The following is a 20719-nucleotide window of genomic DNA, read 5'->3' on the forward strand; positions in this document are numbered from 1 at the left end:
TTCACATTATTCAAATTCCATCCATTCTTGTTCATCTATCATCTAACTAAAGATGCTAACAATAGTGAGGAAGGCTCAGTTGCCAGAATCCCTGGCACTGCTTCCAGTTTAGGAAATTTAAACTTGAAAAGTTTGTGATAGCATTATCAAGGTTGGTAAGTTGTTTTTTTTTTTTTTTGTCTTGGCTGACTTGATTTTACATTAGAAGCCAACTTTGATTGGGAAGACAATTCTCCTGAATTCAATCAAGCCAGCCTGCCATGGAGCAGTGACCTTCAAAAATCAGTCAAGAAGTTACTTCTGGGGAACCATGCCCAAACTCCATCTGGACCAGGGAATAGAGGAGAGTTAGCCACAAGGGTGAGGGTACAGGGAAGAGTAAGCTGAGGACTGTTGACCTCTTTTTGCTGGTGAAATCAGTGGCTGTTAGGATTCAGAACCCAGCACCTGCAACCAGGAAAAACTTGGTGCAGACCTTCAAAGTCCATAGGACATCTGAGTTTCTTTTTGAATACTTTGCTTCAAAGAAGGGAGCAAGGACAGTATACAAAACTGATAAGTTAAATGGGGAAGCTCTTATAATAAAGTTTTTAGATGAAGCATCCTCCAACAAAAACATTTCAGGAAAAGCTTCTTCATACAGTTGAGCTGACACCCCCTCCTTAAAACTCCCACCCTATTGAGCCTATACTGGCCTCTCCCTTTCCTGAGTACCAGTGGCCCTTAAGTGGGCCAGATCACAACATCATTTGTCTGGTGTGTGTTCTGGTTTCCCAGTCAGACTGCAAGTATTTTGAGGGTATCATCATAGCCTCTACTTCTCCTGTACTGCCCAGAGCACTAAATCAAGGTCCTTATGCCTCACTCAGAAACTTATTTCAGGAAAGTCTAGGTACCTCCTTTTGGGCTGGGGTAGGGGAAAGGGCCAAAGCTCACCCGAATCCAGCTGAGGCTCTGATAATCATAGAGGCTTTCATACTGACATGCCAGTTCTCTGCACAGTGGAATCCCAAACTCCCAGCTCTGTATCAGAAATGGAAACAGGGCTTTAGTATTTCAGACATTAAACACATCAGACAATACAACAAAAGGTCTCCTGCTAGCTACAATTCATATATTACAAGGAGTATACACTTTAAAATCAAGGTGCAGAGCATGACAAATAAATGTGGCTTTCTAGCTCAAGCACAGCTTTCTGGTCTCTGCTAAATGTTTCTGCTTCCAGACCTTTTTCTGACTGCCTCATCAATGTACATTTTTCTGTACATTTCCATTTGATTGCTTTGAAGTTATCTTAATTTTTCGTTGTATTAGTCTTGATTAGATTATAAACTGCAAGAGGGAAGAAACCCTATTTAATTTATCCTTAGAGCCTAGAACAATGCCAGGCATATATCAGGGTTTACTAAAGGTTTAATAAGTTAATAAAGGGAACACAGAATTATAAAATAAGGTTAGTTACTTAAGCTCAGAAACAAGTAGGGAAACCAAGAAGAATGTAGCTACCCAAGGACTTGGTAGTAGGCCTGGGACTTCCTTTTTTAAATTAGGCTTCAGATGATCCTTGCCTAGTCAGATCCCAGGCTGTTTTGTAATGTGGCTCCTGCTGTGATTACAGGATCATCCAACAGATGCTTGAGGAAGGCTATAGCGGAATTCATTAAAAGGCAATATTGTTGATTTCTCTCACTTTTTTTTTTAATTTAGTATTTTCTCTTTCTAGGTTAGACTGGGAATCATCAATTTACTTGATATTTTACCCAGGCTTTTCTCCCTAACTTCTAAATACTAATTAAAATTTATTATAGGAAATTTCATGTATATAGAAGAGTAAAGAGCACAGAATAATGAACCATAGGTACCCATCATCCATCCTCAATACTGATCAACTCAAGGTTGATCATGTATCAGTCACAGTCCATCTATTTACTCCCTCCCATAGTTTCTGAAGCCAGTCTCAGATATCATGTAACTCTACCAATAAAAGTATAATATGAATCTTTAAATAATGACTATTAAAAATACTCTTGGAATAGCCTCAGGAAGAAGGAAAAGTTTCATTTGAGGTTGTAGTTTTCTAAAAGAGCTGATTATTTCTATCCTTTGAAGCCATTAATTCCATATGGATTGAAACTGAAGGACCAATTAAAAATCCTGAAACAAACCCAAGAGAATTTTAAATAGACCCTGGCTTTCTGCCCTGATACAATGCCTCTGCCTCAGTGAGCCAGAAAACCTCTTGTACCACCATATCACAGCTTTCAAGGGGACACATGTCAGTCCTCCCTCAGCTCCAAGTGCTGCTTGGGCAGGTTGCAGCCAACAATTCATAATAGGGTCTTCCTGGCAGGCAGCTCCATAGGGGCTGGCTAAGAAACTGAGCTGTATATAGACTTCTGGCCAACCCATCAAGAGCCACTCCATGGGGGACTGCTCATTTAGGTGTTAAGGGCCCCAAATGGGACTAAAGGCACTTTTCCTGCTGATGGTAGGTCCCTATAAAACAGATATTTTCCATTTAATCAATGCACATCTGTCTTGTTGGTATCTCTGCCCTAAATTTTAAATTTATTCTTTTTAGTTCTATACAACACCAGGATACACCCTGATATAATCACAAAAGCAGGGAACACAACCTGCTCCAACTCAGTCCCTAGCACTCCCCTGCCCCACTTCCTCCCTCCACTCCACCCATCCCTCTTCAATCTATGTACAATTTACTTTTTTTTTTTTTTAATTAGAGTCTTGTGGATTCACTCAGTGCTCAGACGTTCATGCATACAAAACACTACAAAATTCAGTCAGATTCATTCTACTGTTCTTCCCTTTTCCTGTCCCTTCTTGGTCTTCCTCAATCCCTTTCATCTACTCTACTGATCTTTCCTCTATTTTGATGAAATTCCCTCTCCCCCCACCCTTTTTTCTCTCTCTCTTTTTAATCCCTGCCCCCTTGTTTTGGATTAGCTTTTGCATATCAGAGAAAACATTTGACCTTTGACTTTTGGGGACTGTCTGCCCTATTTTGTAACCTGCTATTCTAAGGTGCTTCCTTCCTGCAATTGGCTTCAGAGTGAGGCAGGACCAACTCACCACTCTACCAGTCTTGAGGGGTGTGCTGAATCACTGATAGGTCTGGGAGCTTTTAGAGTTGCCTCTGTTTGCAGGCAGGGAATGTTTAGCAGGTACAATGCATCCTTATCTACATCTTTCCCTTGCTTTCTCTCCTTTAGGCAGGAGGCAAAGCTAACTCTAAAACCCCTTACTAATGCCTGAGACACAGTTGCATTTACCAGCTCTGGTAGATATGTGCCTTTACACATCCTTGTTAGCCCCTCAAAGAAATAGCATAAAAGTTGCACTAACCCAGGACATCCTCAAAAGTCAAATAGAACAGGAAGGGAAAGGCCTGGGTCTCAGTCTGGCATTCTTCAAAACTCAATACACATGGTATTAATCTTTTCTAAGGATAGAAATAATATACTCTTTTAGAAAAATAGAATCTCAAATGAAACTTTTCCTTCTCCCGGATGATATTCAAATAGTATTTTATAAAGCAGTCCTGGGGCTGGGGTTGTGGCTCAGAGGTAGAGTGCTTGCCTAGCATACACAAGGCACTGGGTTCGATCCTCAGCACCACATAAATGTAAAATAAAGATATTGTGTCCACCTAAAACTTAAAAATAAATTTAAAAAAGCAGTCCTTCCTTATTTGAAGATTCATATTGTACTTTTATTAGTGGAATTGTATACACATATCTTTTTTTAAAAAATATTTATTTAGTTGTAGATGAACACACAGTATCTTTATTTATTTTTATGTGGTGCTGAGGATTGAACCCAGTGCCTCACACATGCGAGGTGAGCACTTTACCACTGAGCTACAGCCTTAGCCCCATACATAATATTTTAGCATAAGTCATTCCTTCAGAGGATTGCAGGCCATAAGTGAATCCTCAAACAGGAGAGCTCAAGCTTCTCCTGCCCAAGATGATTGGCTTAATTCTGATGGTCTCTGTGCCTGACAAATAGAGGCGAGAGACCTCTGTCTGGCTTCTTCTGTCTGTTCCCTCTACCTGAAGATGAAGAACCAACTCCCATTTTCACACCTGATCCTCCTTGAAACTTCACTCTGTTTGTACCCTGTCTCTTTGAAGTTTTCCCTGTCTCCTTGTTTGACTGGGACAGTTTGCTCTCCTGCCTTGGAGCAAGTTCCTAGGTTAACCTCACTCTAGGAGAGAATGGTCAGACTAGGCTATGGTCATGAGTCTCTTGGGTATCTAGAAAATGAACATGGAACCAAAGGAGATTGGTTTATCTATTTAAAGCAGACAGCGGAGATGCTGGAAATATGTTCAAGAAAATTCAGTGCAGGGTTGGGGTTGTAGCTCAGTGGTAGAGTGCTCGCCTTACATATGTGAAGCCCTGGGTTCAGTCCTCAGTACCACATAAAAATAAATAAATTAAATAAAGGCATTATGTCCATTTATAACTAAAAAATATTTAAAAAATTCAGTGCAGGCCTGACTTATGAGGTAGGGTGTGTTAGCAGTGCTGAGGGCTAGACCTTCTACACCAGTAGCTTTCCCTTACTCTTTCTTTTTCTGTTCTCCTGTTGTCCAAGGTGGCTTTTCTCTTGGTACCAACATCCCTTCCCCACAGGAGCATTTTTCCTATAATGGCAGGTTTTGCTTTTCTGGAGCCATTAAAAACTGAATGCTTTTAAGAACTGGTTAACCTCAGGGCCTGATTCCACTGGAAGCTGAGGTACAAGAAGAGAGAGGGTGGACTTTGTGTACAAGACTAAGAGAATAGACCTGGTAAATGCCCCTTGGAGGATGAGCTCATGGAAAGGTTCACTGAGTGATCTATACCAAAGGTAGAGTTGCTGGATGGAGTAGGGAAATACCCAAGAAGGTGGCTTATAGAACTTGCTAGTCCTTTTCTTCTTCCTGTCCATTTATTGTACTTAGTCAGGTTTTGTGCTTTACTCCTTACTGCATATTAATACTGCTTTCCTATGTGCTACTATAGTGTGGAATGAAGAAGGGGGCCATTAATGCTCAAAGGTCCCATCAGCAAGCTCAATAAAAACAGGATAATTCTCCACTCTGCATTCTGTGCCCATGGAAAGAAAAGAGGGGAATTAATAATAAACTAAAGCACATACATACTAATACCATGCTTATCACCTTCCTTCTGGGCCAGGAGGGCTTGCGCTGGTTATGTGGGTATTAGTAGCTCCAGTTGGCTGGTGCCAGGAAGACATGCCCACAAGTGTGCCACTGAGGGACCCTAAGTCAGGTTCTGGACCCCAGAAGGGGAAGAGGCTTTGAGTTAGCATGGTAAACCAGGTATGTAGGTTGACTGAGAGCAGAGCAAGAGCCTCTCTTATGGGCACAAAATCTTCTGCAATTTTGGAAAGGTTCTTGCTTCAGTAGTGTACTTTGTATGGGTGAATATTTTCTTAGTGAATATTTTTGATATAGAAGCATTCAGTGTTATATAAAAATGAAAAATGTTTTCTGATTTATGGGTAAAAGCCATTAATATTTAAATCTTTCTTTCTGGTGGTGAAAAAAATTCATTTTATAACACTAGTTTCTATTTGTTTGAGACAGGAGCTTAGCCACTATAGTTCCTTTGATGGATCCTATTTCAAATTTTAAAATGTGCTCAAAGCTGAGTAATGAGAGAACAATTTCAACAGAGTTATATATACCCGTCTATCCAGGGCACCCAACAGTAGGTATTCAGAGGGCCTCATGAGAAGCTCTACCAGAGATGGGATCAGGATGGCCAGGATGCCCCAAAGAAGCCTGAATCAGCACTGACAGTTCAACCAGAAGCAAGTTTAATTTAGAATAACCCCAATATGAGAGAAGACCAGACTGTAGGTAAAGGAAATTAAAGACAAGAACTTATACCAACAACAGACAGTGCAGGACTCCTTTGGCTATGGTTACCATCCATTCATTTTTACTGTTTACATTTTCTTAAGCAGCAAATTAAAAAGCCACATTAATTCTTCAAGTATATATAACACAGAGAGTCTTCAAATATATATAACACAGGTTCCAAAAACTTCTGATGTAGGAGCATTAGTATTTATAGATGTGCAAAAGCTGGTATGTGGGATTGTCTCTTACTCCTACAATTTGGAATTGGCTTCCAAGACATAGAATTAAGCTGTTGTTTTTTTCCCTCTGGAGAAAAATAATGCTTCTTTCAAATCTGATGAACATACATGGGTACCTAGCCACTCATCCCTCCTCTGCAGCTGCTGCCTACCCTACAGTGTCAAGATGTCATGTGTCACAGAGGCAGATGAGGGGATAAAATGCCTGCCTAAGGATACCTACCTTGCCTTTGTTGAAATAGTGGATGATCTTCCGGCACAGTCCCTCTTTTCGTTGCCATTCTGTTTGAGATGGGTAGTGCAGGAACTCCCGTAGTGGCCGGTCCTCCCATTGCAGCAGCTCACAGTAAAGGAGTAGGGTGAATGCAGCCTCTGTGGAAACAGGCAGCATGGAGGCTCAGGGTTTCCTTTCGGGGTCTAGGAGAAGCCTGGTGCCAGAGGTCCATGCTGAGCAGAATACCAGGGCAAGGCACATGCAGCCCAGGTCAGGGACACTGGATACCAATGTGAGACAGTAGGGCTGCCCAGCATGAAGGAGCCAGAGATCCTGGTAGATAACTTCCTCCCAAGGCCTGGTCACCTGTTCTGGGCTCCAGATAAAAAAATAAAGAATGGCTCAGCTACCTGAGAGTCTATGCACAGGTTATCCTGCTTCAGGTGACACTGATATATCAGAGAGCTCTTGAGTTCCTGTTGGTCAACTCAATACAGCTTTCTTTCCAATCCTCTCAGAACTATTGGATAAACACCAACTAAGGCTTCCTTCACTTTTCCCTAAGCCACCTTCAATGTCTCTAGCTCCATTTTCTACCCTCAGCATAGTCTTGTGACTGACTCCTTTTCTCTCATCATTAACATTTCCAAAAGGGTCAAAGAGTAGGAGTGCGAATGATATTAATTGTGAGATGGGCCTGGAGCCAGAGGTTCCATTCCTGGAGGAACCTAAGTTAACAATGAACCCAGAGTGGAGGTCTGGCAACAACTGATTCTGTATGTGAAACAATTAGGGAGAGTTACATTTTTAAAAAGAAACAGCAGCTAAGTAGTATGGCTGCCTAAGTTTCGAGAGATGAATAACACTGAATTATAGCCACTGTTCAGGGTCCTCATTATATCATCTTTCTTTCCTATTCTATTTTCTCACGTTTAGTGGGTAATTCTAAGCTGGTAAATTAATTAGTTCTAGCTTCTGCCTAGCTTAAAGGCCCTACTCGATCCTGCTTCCCATAATTATGAAGAATCTTATTTTTAATAAACTTGTACCCACTTCCAGGTAGTGAAGCCCACTTGCCTGTGGCCACTTTCTAGGTTCCTCCTTATCCTTGCCTATTTGCCTGTGCCTGCTACCATTGAAACCTCTTGTGAGGAATGCACATAGCTCCTCACAGGGTGGGGAAGCCTTTTCTCTGTGGGTACCAAGGAGCCTTTTATCTCTGTGGCATCAGGGCCTCCCTTTGTAGCTCAGGGAACTCTGTGAAAATTTTTTCCCCATCTATATTTTTTCTGATGTCATTCCAGGAGCCACTAAAGAAAAGGCTTAGTACCTTTTTATCCAGATCCCTGAGCCAGCCTCCCAGTCATGGTCTAGTCCCTGAGGAGTTTAGCAAATGCCTCTTTTGACTCATGGAAATTATAAAAATATTTCTCTTCACTGCCCTTTTAGAAGGTTGCTGGGATCATGGATGGAAGAGGATGCAGAGTATAGAAAACTTGGCTCATAATAGTAACAAAACCAGCATGGTATTGGCACCAAAACAGGCCGGTAGACCAATGGTACAGAATAGAGGACACAGAGACTAACCCTCAAAATTACAATTATCTTATATTAGACAAAGATGCCAAAAACATGCATTGGAGAAAAGATAGCCTCTTCAGAAAAAAATGGTGCTGGAAAAACTGGAAATCCATATGCAACAAAATGAAATTAAACCCCTATCTCTCACCATGCTCAAAACTCAACTCAAAGTGGATCAAGGACTTAGGAATTAAACCAGAGACTCTGCATCTAATAGAAGAAAAAGTAGGCCCTAATCTTCATTATGTGGGATCAGGCCCCAACTTTCTTAATAAGACTCCTATAGCACAAGAATTAAAACTAAGAATCAATAAATGGGATGGAATCAAACTAAAAAGTTTCTTCCCAGCAAAAGAAATAATCTGTGAGGTGAACAGAGAGCCTACATCCTAGGAGCAATTTTTTACCCCTCACACATCAGATAGAGCACTAATCTCTAGAGTATATAAAGAACTTGTCATGAGCAACTAATAAAAAAAAATTAGTGTCAGTATCTACAGTCTTAATTCTTGTAAATGTTTTCTAAATATTCTACATATAGGAGTATCATGCCATGGTTTTAGATAAAAATAGATACATTTGAGTGCTTCTTAAATTACTTTTTAACGATTATTTCTTCTGAAAGTGGAAAGGCTATTACTTATTGTTTATTTCTTTCTTAAAAAAACAGAGAATAAATGATATTATTCTTAAAAAAAAAAGCTAAGCACTGAAAAAAACAACACAATCAACAAATGGGCCAAGGACCTGAATAGGCACTTCTCAGAAGAGGATATACAATCAATCAACAAATATATGAAAACATGCTCATCATCTCTAGCAATCAGAGAAATGCAAATCAAAACTACTCTAAGATATCATCTCACTCCAGTCAGAATGGCAGCTATTATGAAGACAAACAACAATAAGTGTTGGCGAGGATGTGGGGAAAAAGGTATATTCATACATTGCTGGTGGGACTGCAAATTCGGGCAGCCAATGTGGAAAGCAGTATGGAGATTCCTTGGAAAGCTGAATGAAATCACCATTTGACCCAGCTATCCCTCTCCTTGGATTATACCCAAAGGACCTAAAAACAGAATACTACAGGAACACAGCCACATCAATGTTTATAGCATCACAATTCACAATAGCTAAACTGTGGAGCCAACCTAGATGCCCTTCAGTGGATGAATGGATTAAAAAATGTGGCATATATAGGACACGGCTTTTGCTGTAATGAATTAATCCCCTGAACCCCGAGTTCAGGTAGTTTCAGAGTTTTATACCAAGCATGTAAGGGGAGGGGCTCAGAAATTCATGGTCTGCAGAAGTTCACATAAAAGCAGCTTTTTCTCTCACTGTTCTGGGCATGTTAACCCTTCGAGGACAACACCTGAGAAGGGGAGAGCTTCTTCTCCCCTGTCTAGTCTCCCCCTGCCAGCTGTTACCATGGAGTCCAGTTGGTAACTTCTCGTATCTTAAACATGTAGACATCTCTGTGAAGCCCAGCTCAAGGCCAGAGGCCTTGTTTGCACATTTCTTCAAAGTACTATTCTGGATATGTTTGGAATTTTACTCAGCAATAAAAAAGAATAAAATCTTGGCATTTGCAGGTAAATGGATGGCGTTGGAGAAGATAATGCTAAGTGAAGTTAGACAATCCCAAAAGAACAAATGCTGAATGTTTTCTCTAATATAAGGAGGCTGACTTATAGTGGGGTAGGGAGGGGGAGCATGGGAGGAATAGATGAATTCTAGATTGGGCAGAGGGGTGGGAGGTAAAGGGAGGGGGCAGGGTATTAGCAAGGATGGTGGAATGTGATGGACATCATTATCCAAAGTACATGTATGAAGACACGAATTGGTGTCAACATACTTTATATACAGATATAAAATATTATGTTGTATATGTGTAATAAGAATTGTAATGCATTCTGCTGTCATTTATTTTTTTAAAAAATCAATAAAAAATACTTGGCTAATTTTTATTTTGAGATGGGGTCTTGTTACGTTGCCCAGGATGGCCTTGAACTCACAATCTTCCTCACACAGCCTCCCAAGCAGACCCCAGTCATTTTAGATGTAATTTTTGTCAAGTTGTGCTACCAGAAAATGTGGTATCTATGCCAAACACTCTAACATCTAGAGGTACGAAAGGAAGGTTCTCTGTTTTTACCAATTTATCAAATTTTAGCATTGTTTGCAGATAAGAAGAATTCATATTTCCTTGACTATCATATAAATTCAGGTTCTACAGTCTAAGGGCTAAGATATAGTGGAAAAGATGGCTATTCTGTGGGGATACTATAGTACAAGGTGATTAGATAGTACACAAATGCATACACACACATTCCTTACTCAGAGTGGTTCTTAGTCAACAATGTGACAGACATTTTGGATTAAATTATAGACAAAATGAAAGGGTCCTTGTTTGGCCTATTAAGAAGTCATATCAACACTCTCCATACCCTCCATTGGGAGCTCAGTGTGGGACTGCTGTGCAGTTGCAGGGAAGCACCTAGACTGCAAGGCAGATCTCCCAATGTGTTCTGGAAGTCTCAGAGTTAGCGGCTATGACTTTGTTACAATCTCATTTAGCTTCAACTTTGAAGGGCTTAAGAAAGATTCTGTTCATGAAGAGTGACAGTTAGCTCAGGATGCTCTGAACCTGGTACATCAGAATCTGGAAGTCACCCTTGAGGTCTCAGAGGGATGGGTAGAAAAGAAAGAGAATAGAACAGCCTTTGGTAGAGGAGGCCATGGCAAGGAGGCGCAGGTGGAAGTTTTGCTTTCTTTGTCTCCATCACTTGCCACAAAGGAGCCGAGGGAAAGGAGTGAGGTGAAGGCACAGCACAATCCCCCTCATTTCTTCTGAGATCAACCTGGAGACTTTATCTGTTAGCTGTGCATATCTTGCCAGTATGTTCTCATAGGAAGGCATGGCTCTTCCCTCTCCCTACTCACCTGTGTAGTTTTCAGCCTGTAAGTGCATGTCACAAAGCTTATGGATATAGCGGATATACATTTCTTCTTTGTTAATCTCAGACTTGTAAAAGTTCTGTGAGAAGGAAATACACATAAAATGAGAAAGTCTGCTATCTATGGAGGCCACACCTGAGTTCCAGGTAGCTATCCAGAGCCCAGAGTATACTGGGAGAAAAGGTCCTGGAGTTAGATAGCACTAGGAAAGGAAAGGACCAGGCAGAAGGAACACTTGCTGGGGATGGAATTGGTGGATTGTGGGAGTCCTGAGTGTTGTGAAAGAGGAAGAGCCCCACAGCAGATTAGGGATTAGGGCAGACTGGGAACAGGGTATGTCATGGTTGGTGGGACCTTGCAAAGAGGCCAAATTAGAGCTCTGTCCAAAGCAAAGCTAATTTCATTCCTTCCCCAAGTGGGAAAGTATCTGGTTCAGGCCTCCAAGTAACAGAGTTGATACCCTGACTTAAATCTTCAGCCATTGTATTATAGAAGGCCAAGATAATCAGTGTAGGATAGAAACTCCCACTAGACAGACAGGAGGAAGAGCTAGTGTCCTCTCACCATCAGGTTAACAGTGCAGCCGATCTTTTTATTCTCTGTCTCCTCTCCTTTCATGCAGTCCCTGGAAGGGAGAACAAAGATAAATACCTATGAAATGAAGCAGAACTACTGAAACAATACATAAAAAAATTACAGTAACACTGGGTCATCATCATAACCAAATCTCAGATTAGGATGCCTTCCAACAGAAATCACGAACGAGTACTGTACTGTGAGCTCCCTCTAAGCTTTGCATCCACTTCTTTGGGCTCAAATATCTCTGTTCTACTGAGATTCTTGTTCTGGTGGCAGAGTACAGAGTCCAGATGCTATATCAAAGGCATTAAGTAGCACCTGCCAACATTCTTGGCACAGAATGACATGTCAGTGCCCCCAAAAGGAGGCATAGAACTCTCCTTAAAAGGAAAGTTTTATTTTTTGGATAGTAAATAGAAGCTAAGCCCTCTACTCAAGGGTCTAGCTTTAGAACCTTGTGGCCATAGCAATCACAGCATGGCTAATGGGCTCACCACATAATTGGCATTTCTACCTATGGTCTTTGCTCAATGCACTAGTCTTTGGAACCATATCTCACTAGAAGGAACAGGCCTGCTGCTTCTTTCTGATTCAGAGACAGCATTAGCTGGGGTTGGGCTACATTCACACCTAGAGGGTCTGGGTGTAGCAAGGGTCAGTGTTGGCCTGTAGACAGAACAATGGGAACACTGAGAAGGATTCTTCCCAAAGGAGATAGGGGACTAGTCACAGCCAGGCTTGTCTGGGAAGGAGCAGAAGCCTGGCATAAGGAGATGAAGGGCAGTGAGCACCAGACTGGTGAATCCAGAAAGAAGCCTCCTGTACACACAGCCAGAGTCACTGAATCTCTGTATGGTTATTTGGCAAACCCAGTTCTCCTTACCTTCCCAGAACACAGAGGGAAGACTCTGACATGGCTACTTTGAAAGGAAGAAATATTGAAAATTCATGCCACTGTGATATCAGGGCCTTCCTATATATCTTTGTGCTCCACAACCACCTGCATTTCAATATCAAGCATCTCTTTCTCTTTCTTATTTTTGTGGTGCTGGGCACTGAACCTAGGGCCTTGCACATGCCTGGTAAGTACTCTACCACTGAACTACATCCCAGCCTTTCTTGCACTGTTGACAGCAGCATCTTCTTTTTTGAGTGATTTTGTATCACTTCTGTATGGCTCATCAATAAAGAAGATAGCTTTTAATGTATTTGACTTGGATGCAGCTAATGTTTTCCCTTTATCTCTTTTTCTGGAGTGTAAGGAAGAACCTCTTGAAGGAGGCTTCTGAGGCAACAGGTGCACCCATGTGCACCTGTTTGCTGAGGTCTAGATCAGTTGCCAGGGTGTCCCTACTGCAACTGGAGGGGCCTAGGAAAGGAAGGTTCCATAAACTCCAGTTACCAATTGCAGGTAGGTGTTCTACTTAGAGACTCAAGGGCTTGGAAAACCTGTATGTCTATTTCTAAGAAAACCCTTCTAGGGTTCTTCTTCCCAACCTGGGAAACATGGGTGCAACCAATAAGTATCTTTATATCTCACTGATAGCGTCTTGGATTCACATAAAAGTTAAAGACATTAATATAAAAGCTGAAGAGTCACTCCTCTGAATATACAAGGATATTTGCCAGTCTAAAATTAAGCCTCACACTGAAGTTCAGGAATATAACCCATTTATAATATTTGTAATCAATATATGTAAATTTTAAATTTTCAATATTCGTTTTCTTAACAAATTCTTATTGAACTAAACTGTACTGGAGCAGAAGGAAAGATTTTCTTGGTTTCTGCCTGGCCTTCCTAGTGAATTCATCTTATCAATCATTATTTACTATGTACCTGCCAGAGGCAATCTCCATGTAGGTGAACAGGGGAAAATGGACAAGGCTCTTGTCTTTAAGGAGTTGGCTCTTTCTGTGATAACTGATAATCAACAAGGTATGTACTGAATGCCAGGTGAGCTTTTAGCTTGGAAAAACCTTTTTTATGGGGATGGGTTGGGTTGGAAGATTCTCTTAGGAAAGGATATAGCATGTAGAGAATTCTGATGGAAAAAATATGAGTGGTGACAACATGGATGAGGAGAATCAAACTCATTTTTTTTGGACTGGGGATTGAACCCAGGGGTACTTTACCACCAAGCTACATCACCATTCCTTTTTATTTTATTTTGAGACACAGTCTCAATAAGTTGCTGAGGCTGTTTTTGAATTTGTGATCTTCCTGCTTCATCTCCTGAGCAGGAGGATCGGATTCATATGTCACCTGGTACTAATACATGACCCAAGAGAACTTTGAGTTGCTTTTCCAGGGGCTGGGGACCTCCCTTTTTCATGCCTACATTCTCTGCTTGAAGTAAGTCTATTTATACAGATGGCATCACTGAAGCTTTTTTTTTTAAACCATTTTTTTAAAAAAAACGACAGCAGAATGTATTACAATTCTTATTACACATATATAGGACAATTTTTCATATCTCTGCTCTATCTAGAGTTCATCTTTTCCTCCCATGCAGCCCCTCTCTACCCCACTATGAGTCAGCCTCCTTGTATCAGAGAAAATATTCAGCATTTGTTTTTTTTTTTTTTGGGATTGGCTAACTTCACTTAGCATTATCTTCTCCAAAGCCATCCATTTACCTGCAAATGCCATGATTTTATTCTCTTTTACTGCTGAATAATATTCCATTGTGTATATATGTCACATTTAAAAAATCCATTCATCTACTGAAGGGCATCTAGGTTGGTTCCACAGTTCAGCTATTGTGAATTGTGCTGCTATAAACATTGATGTGGCTGTGTCCCTGTAGTATGCTGTTTTTATGTCCTTGGGTATAGGCCAAGGAGAGGGATAGCCGGGTCAAATGGTGGTTCCATTTTCTTTCTTTTTTTTAGCATGGTTCTTGAGTCAGCTAGATTTGTGTTCAACTTCTGAAAATATCCCTTCCCATTGTTGTGTCCTCATTCGTAAGAAGAAGGACCACCCTAAGGACCACCCTTTAGGGATGTTAATGGGATTAGAGACAATGCATATAAAGCACTAACATGGTAGATTTTCAGTAGATGGGAGCCAACATAAACATCATGGCGTTTCCTTCTATGTTGACAAGGAACAATGAAGAGAGGATGGGATTTGGAATGTGAATACTGGGGACTGGAAGGAGTTGGGCTTGTGAGTTGGGCAAAGGCCAGTTCAAGAAGGGCATCTGATGTCATGTGAAAGACTGAGGACTTGTTTTGTAGGTACAACCATTGAGATAAAAAATAATGAAGAATAAAATTGGTTTTGGCCAGAATTTTAGTTCCTTGTAGAGGGTAATTAAGAAAATCAAACAGCCAGATAGAAGTAGGCTGGGAAACTGAAGAAATTAATTTCTTTTCCTTCTGGTAAACCACAGTGAATAAGGCCAACGTAAGTGCTGCAACAAGGGGGAGATGATGAAATTTGCCCATCTCTCTTCCCTGTCTGATGGCAGGTAGAGAAAAGGCTGAGGACCTGTCATGAGAAAGGAAATCCTTATTCTAAAAGGGGTCCCAAAAAGGTTACCTTTGACTTTGTCAGTCCCAGGAAAAATAGGCCAAATCTTAGCTGTGCTACAGAAAGAGGGGATACTCAGGATGTGAACACATTTTTCAGGAATTTCATTTCTATAGCCAGACCAGTACACTGGACCTGAGTCTTCTTCACCAGCACCTTCTACTTCAGCAGCAACTGGAGATGGCCCAAACTCTCTCATTTCTTGATCAATAGGTTAAAATGCTACCCTTTGGTATCTCATAGCACTTTTCATTGGAACCAGCTTTTGTTTATTTATCATTCCTATCCACTCCTCATCATCTTCTTGGCTCTCAAAAGGTACCCGTAGCCACCACTTGAACACTACTGAAAGAATAATTAAGGCTGTAATAGTCATTTCATTTTACTTTGGATTAATTCAAAAGCTATAAGGTGACTGGGAAGATAGGCTTTTATGGAGTAACTAATTTCACACAAACTCTCGGCCTGAACATAGTATAAAGATCAGAGCTCACAGGTTGTTTCCTCTCATGTCTAGGATCAGGGGATATAAATAGATTTACTTTAAGCAGAAAATGTAGGCATGTAAAAGGGAGGTCCCCAGTGCCTGGAAAAGCAACTCAAAGTCCTCCTGGGTCATATATTGATACCATGTGACATATGAATCTGAGGAGGGTCTGCACTAAGGAATTATAGCAGTTCTCTGCCTTGCTCTGGAGATAGCTTTTCTCTTCCTTCTTGCTGTGCCTATTCATCTGAGCCTTGACATTTCTGGATGAAAGGTGAGATGATTGCAGATCCCTGGGATACCTCCTGGATACGTGAACCCACATTTTAGAGGGGGACTTCAGGAAGTCTTGCCTACTCCTGGGAGAAGTCTCTGTTCCTCGTCATCAGACCTAATGGCGATGCTATCGGATACCAGAACAGTCTTCTCCATGAAGGGCACAAAGTTTCAGTTTTAAGGTCAAGGGAATGCCCTTGAAGGAGAGAGTATCCTGAAAGAGATCAGGCAGATGCCTGAGAAAATACCTGTAGTCAAGAAGGCGTTCCATGAGGCGGGTTACTGAGGTCACAAAGGAAATACCTGTCTCTCGCCATGTTTCCTGTTCAACCTTCTCCAGCAGGCTATTGGTGGAGAGGAATGAAACACAATTCATGAGCTTTTTCTGAACACAAGAATGAGATTCAAGAGTCTGTGAGGGCTATGATGGATCTGGAGGCAGCAGACTTACCACACCATAGTCTTACCTGGGGTAGGGCCCAAATAGCTGGGTTCTACTCCATGCAGCAGAAAGCAAAGACAAGGAAGTTATTGGATTGGCAGCAACAAATGAACACATCTCTCATTTCCATGTATGTGTTCCTAAGGATGCCACTGAGTTATAAGTGAGGAAAGGGTTCAAAGCCCCAGTCCCCCTAAGCTATGCTATGAGGTTTCTTCTCAAGGAGAAGCTGAGTAAGGGCCCATAGAGGGATAATCCTTGCTCTACCAATTGGCTCACTGTCTCTATTGCTGCCCAGAGCTATCTTCAGCAAACATAGAAATCAACTTCTTTATGTAAATCAAGGGAAAGATTCTCCAGTAGCATTGGGTGTCTCAGTATAAGGGAGAGTGAACAAGTCCAGGAGCTATCCCCATAATTAGGAGTACGCCTAAGCAAAATGTGCCAGATTAATACCCAAGTCTTAATACTCAGGTCTTTTTGTGTTTTGATAGCTCCCTCTTTTATCATCTCAGGAAGCCTCTGGATTCTCCAAAACACCTGGCTTTCAGCTCTTCTGGAGTTCCAAGTCTTTTCTAGAGGATGATAACCTAAACTTTTTGCTTGCTCCAGTAACAAGTCCAGCTCCAGGTTTTTACAGCATATAACTCTATTCCTGATTCCTTTATTGCTCTCTAAGCTTATGAAAGTCGCCTGGAATGGCTGGCCCAATTAGGGATAATCACTGGGGACTAAAATCCACACCGTGGCTCTGCTACAGTGATGACACTCTCTGCACAGAGTATTAGCTTGGGCCAGGGCATTGGGGAAAGTGAGGGTTTCCCACATGATCCTTGTTGTTAGAGAGAGAAGTCAAAACCACTGACTGGGGGCCTATGAATTGTGTGAACAAGGCCAGTATACTAGCATTTTCAAACCATTATACAGAGCTCTGCTATCTTGGACAGGAAGAGGGGTCCTGTGAATGCACAAGCATGGGAAATGCTGGTCACTACACTCTCCTTTTGTAGATTTTTCACACCTTTCTGCACATTAAGAGTTTGAGAGGACCTTTAATAAAGAGGCTTATTCATTTTGTTTAATTGAATATTTTCTAAACTAGTTAGACCACGATTCACTCCCTCCCCCCAAGTATATCTATAAACATCTTTCCAAAACACAAACTAGAAATGCTGCTCTATTTTATCCATGGCCATCAATTCTCAGACTGATTTTAAAATGCTTTGCAAACACTATTTGGTCAGGTAATTAATAATAGTGGGTTGTGTGTGTGTGTGTGTGTGTGTGTGTGTGATATTCTTTTTTTGTGGTTATTACTTTTTCCTTTGTTGTAAACTCATTTTCTAGTGACCCAGGAAGAGATTTCTTCCACAATTAAAAAATGTACCTTCAGTTAAAAGAGAAATACTAAAGGATGAATTCATTTTCATAGATTATTATTATTTAAATGTCAAATAAATTCACACTTTATTTTATGGTAAATGAACAATATGGGCAGGATACAGCAGAGAGATTTCCCCTTCTTGAAACTGGAAAATCTGGGTCTTCTTTCTAGAGGTGCCTTTTACTAGTCAGGTAACTGAGGACATACTGGCACTTCCCTGAATCCAGTTCATCACTTCTAAAGTGGCAAGGAGGATAATCTCTGCCCTGCCCACATATCAGGTGTGTTGTGAGGATCTAGTAAAATGAGAAATATCCATATATTTTTAAACTGTAAAGTTCTAAGTAAACATTCAATATTATCACAGGAAAATACTTTAGAGGTTAGTCTTAAAAATGGTACTAAGACAAAGTTTCAAATCTGGAAATGATGAATAAGATGGGAGAATATTCTAGAGCTTAGATTTCATTTTTTAAAGGAAATACAACATCACTATCACATGGGAGGGGTTTCTGAGTTCCTTCTTTGATCTTAGCCCTTGGCAAGTCCTCTAAGGCCTGTTGGCCTCCATTCAATTCAAGACAGAAGCCATGAAACAATGGACCTGGGAGAGCACTGGCATTATTTAATATAACCACCTAATTTCACAAACAGGGAAATTAGCCTGGAGATGGCGGTGGGTGACATGTTTAAGAGCCCATTGCAGTGTTTTTCAAACTGACTAATATCTTAAGAAGGAGGGAAAATAGAATCCTTCTTTTTGTGTGTGTGGTACTGAAGATTGAACCCAGGGCCTCCTATACATTAGGCAAGTTACTCTACCACTGAGCTACAGTTCTAGCCCTTTTTAAAATTTTTTATTTTGAGACAGGGTCTAAGTTGTCCAGAATGGCCTCAAACTTGTGATTCTCCTGCTTCAGTTTTCCAAGTAGCTGGAATTATAGGTGTGTACCATTGTACCCTGCATGGAGTCCCTTTTTAAGAAGAGAACCCCCACCTCCCACAATGCCAGTGTCAAGACCTAAACTATGATTGACTTCTCATGATATGTTTGCTCAAATGGATGCAGTGCATATTATGAGATATACAATGATCCTTTTCCTGAGCAAATCCAGGTGCTCAGTTATTGTGTTTTCATAGCTCTTCAGTAACATGGCAATCCCTGAGAAAGCTTGCTTTCTTGTTGAAAGAGGTAAGCACTGCTACCACCAGGAACAATAGGGTCTCTCCTGATACCCAACTTTGGCAGCCTGCCCAGTGCAGGTCTAATCTCCTCCCTTCATTAGCCTGCTTTATTCCCTCCCCCAACATGGAACACCTGGGGCTAGAGCTGCTTACAGAAGGCTGAAGAGCTCCCTGTAGCTTTCATCGCCTTTCCCCTCTGATACCATGCTGTCCAGCTTGTCAATCAGCTCGGCTTCCACCTAGAAGGAAGCAGAGATTTCATAAACTCGAACAGAATTGAGAGGAAGAATGGGAAATATGTCCCCTTGCTGGGCAAGGTGGTGGAAAACTGCTTCCTGATTTTATCCATGCTCCAAATAAATTCCAGGGAAGACAAGATTTCATCTACAGCACCAAAAAAAACCATGATGACTTCCCCAATCAGAAAGTCCTCTTACCCTAGTGGTTTAAATTAGACATAGAACTTAAGGTTTCATGTACCCCTTTCCCAATCTAGGGGCAAAGAAAAGTATTTTGGATCCAAAAAAGGCCTTTGTCAAATGTTTATTTTATTTTAAAAATATTCATTTAAAAGAATCTATAAATAAACTATGTTGGGTTATAACTTTACCCTCTATTCAGCCAATCAAAAAGGAAGCTTCTTGGGTAGTTGGTCTTCAGTGTAATGAGGCTGACATTAGTTGGGATAGAATGAGATATGAATTATTTCCTTCAGAGCTTTTCCTCCAGGACAACAGGGTCCAGTGTTTGTACTCATAGGACCTAAAGCCCTTGGGGCCACTCTCCCTGTCACTACACTATCACTGGGCCCCTAAACTATGAGTAGGAATACTACATTTGTTCTTACTCCATGGATCTGCAGGGGCATTTGGCAGTGCTCAGCCACTTTTCTAACAGGCCTCATTGGATTTACTCTGAGGTAAAAAATTAGTTACAAGTGACAGAGATAAAAAAATCTTTTTACCCTTCATTAGCCTTTAATGTGTGTTACTGTTTATTGATATAGGTATTTCATATAAACAATAAAAAATCTCAGCATGACTACATTAAATAATGTTCCCCTAAAAGCATTTTCTCATTCCACACAGGGTAAAAGAATCTTAAGGAAAAGTAATAAAAAGAACAACTATTAGAGCTAATAAATGAATTCAGCAAAGTGGCAGGATATAAAATCAACACGCATAAATCAAAGGCATTCCTGTATATCAGCGACAAATCCTCTGAAATGGAAATGAGGACAACCACTCCATTCACAATATCTTCAAAAAAAATAAAATACTTGGGAATCAACCTAACAAAAGACGTGAAAGACTTATACAATGAAAACTACAGAACCCTAAAGAGAGAAATAGAAGAAGATCTTAGAAGATGGAAAAATATACCCTGTTCATGGATCGGCAGAACTAACATCATCAAAATGGCGATATTACCAAAAGTTCTCTATAGGTTTAATGCAATGCCAATCAAAATCCCAACGGCATTTCTTGTAGAAATAGAGAAAGCAATCATGAAATTCATATGGAAAAATAAAAGACCCAGAATAGCAAAAACAATGCTAAGCAGGAAGTGTGAATCAGGCAGTATAGCGATACCAGACTTCAAACTATACTACAGAGCAATAGTAACAAAAACAGTTTGGTACTGGTACCAAAACAGGCGGGTGGACAAATGGCACAGAATAGAGGACACAGAAACCAATCCACAAAACTACAACTATCTTATATTTGATATATATTTATTTGATAAAGGGGCTAAAAGCATGCAATGGAGGAAGGATAGCATCTTCAACAAATGGTGCTGGGAAAACTGGAAATCCATATGCAACAAAATGAAACTGAATCCCTTTCTCTCGCCATGCACAAAAGTGAATTCAAAATGGATCAAGGAGCTTGATATCAAATCAGAGACACGCCGTCTGATAGAAGAAAAAGTTGGCTAC

General features: G+C 40.8%; 1 protein-coding gene across 1 annotated transcript in view; it reads right to left on the reverse strand.

Moving 5' to 3' along the window:
- Dock3 (dedicator of cytokinesis 3) overlaps window positions 1–20719 on the reverse strand; it is a 589868-nt gene that overhangs the window by 22502 nt on the left and 546647 nt on the right. Inside the window, exons 32-38 of the mRNA XM_071614941.1 lie at window positions 18934–19019; window positions 16237–16263; window positions 16018–16113; window positions 11457–11517; window positions 10878–10971; window positions 6360–6508; window positions 937–1023 (exon numbers count right to left, since the gene is read on the reverse strand). Coding sequence (XP_071471042.1) covers window positions 937–1023; window positions 6360–6508; window positions 10878–10971; window positions 11457–11517; window positions 16018–16113; window positions 16237–16263; window positions 18934–19019 — 600 coding nt within the window. The remainder of the gene's footprint in view (window positions 1–936; window positions 1024–6359; window positions 6509–10877; window positions 10972–11456; window positions 11518–16017; window positions 16114–16236; window positions 16264–18933; window positions 19020–20719) is intronic.

This window comes from Marmota flaviventris, chromosome 8, assembly GCF_047511675.1.
Source record: "Marmota flaviventris isolate mMarFla1 chromosome 8, mMarFla1.hap1, whole genome shotgun sequence".
Taxonomy (NCBI): domain Eukaryota; kingdom Metazoa; phylum Chordata; class Mammalia; order Rodentia; family Sciuridae; genus Marmota; species Marmota flaviventris.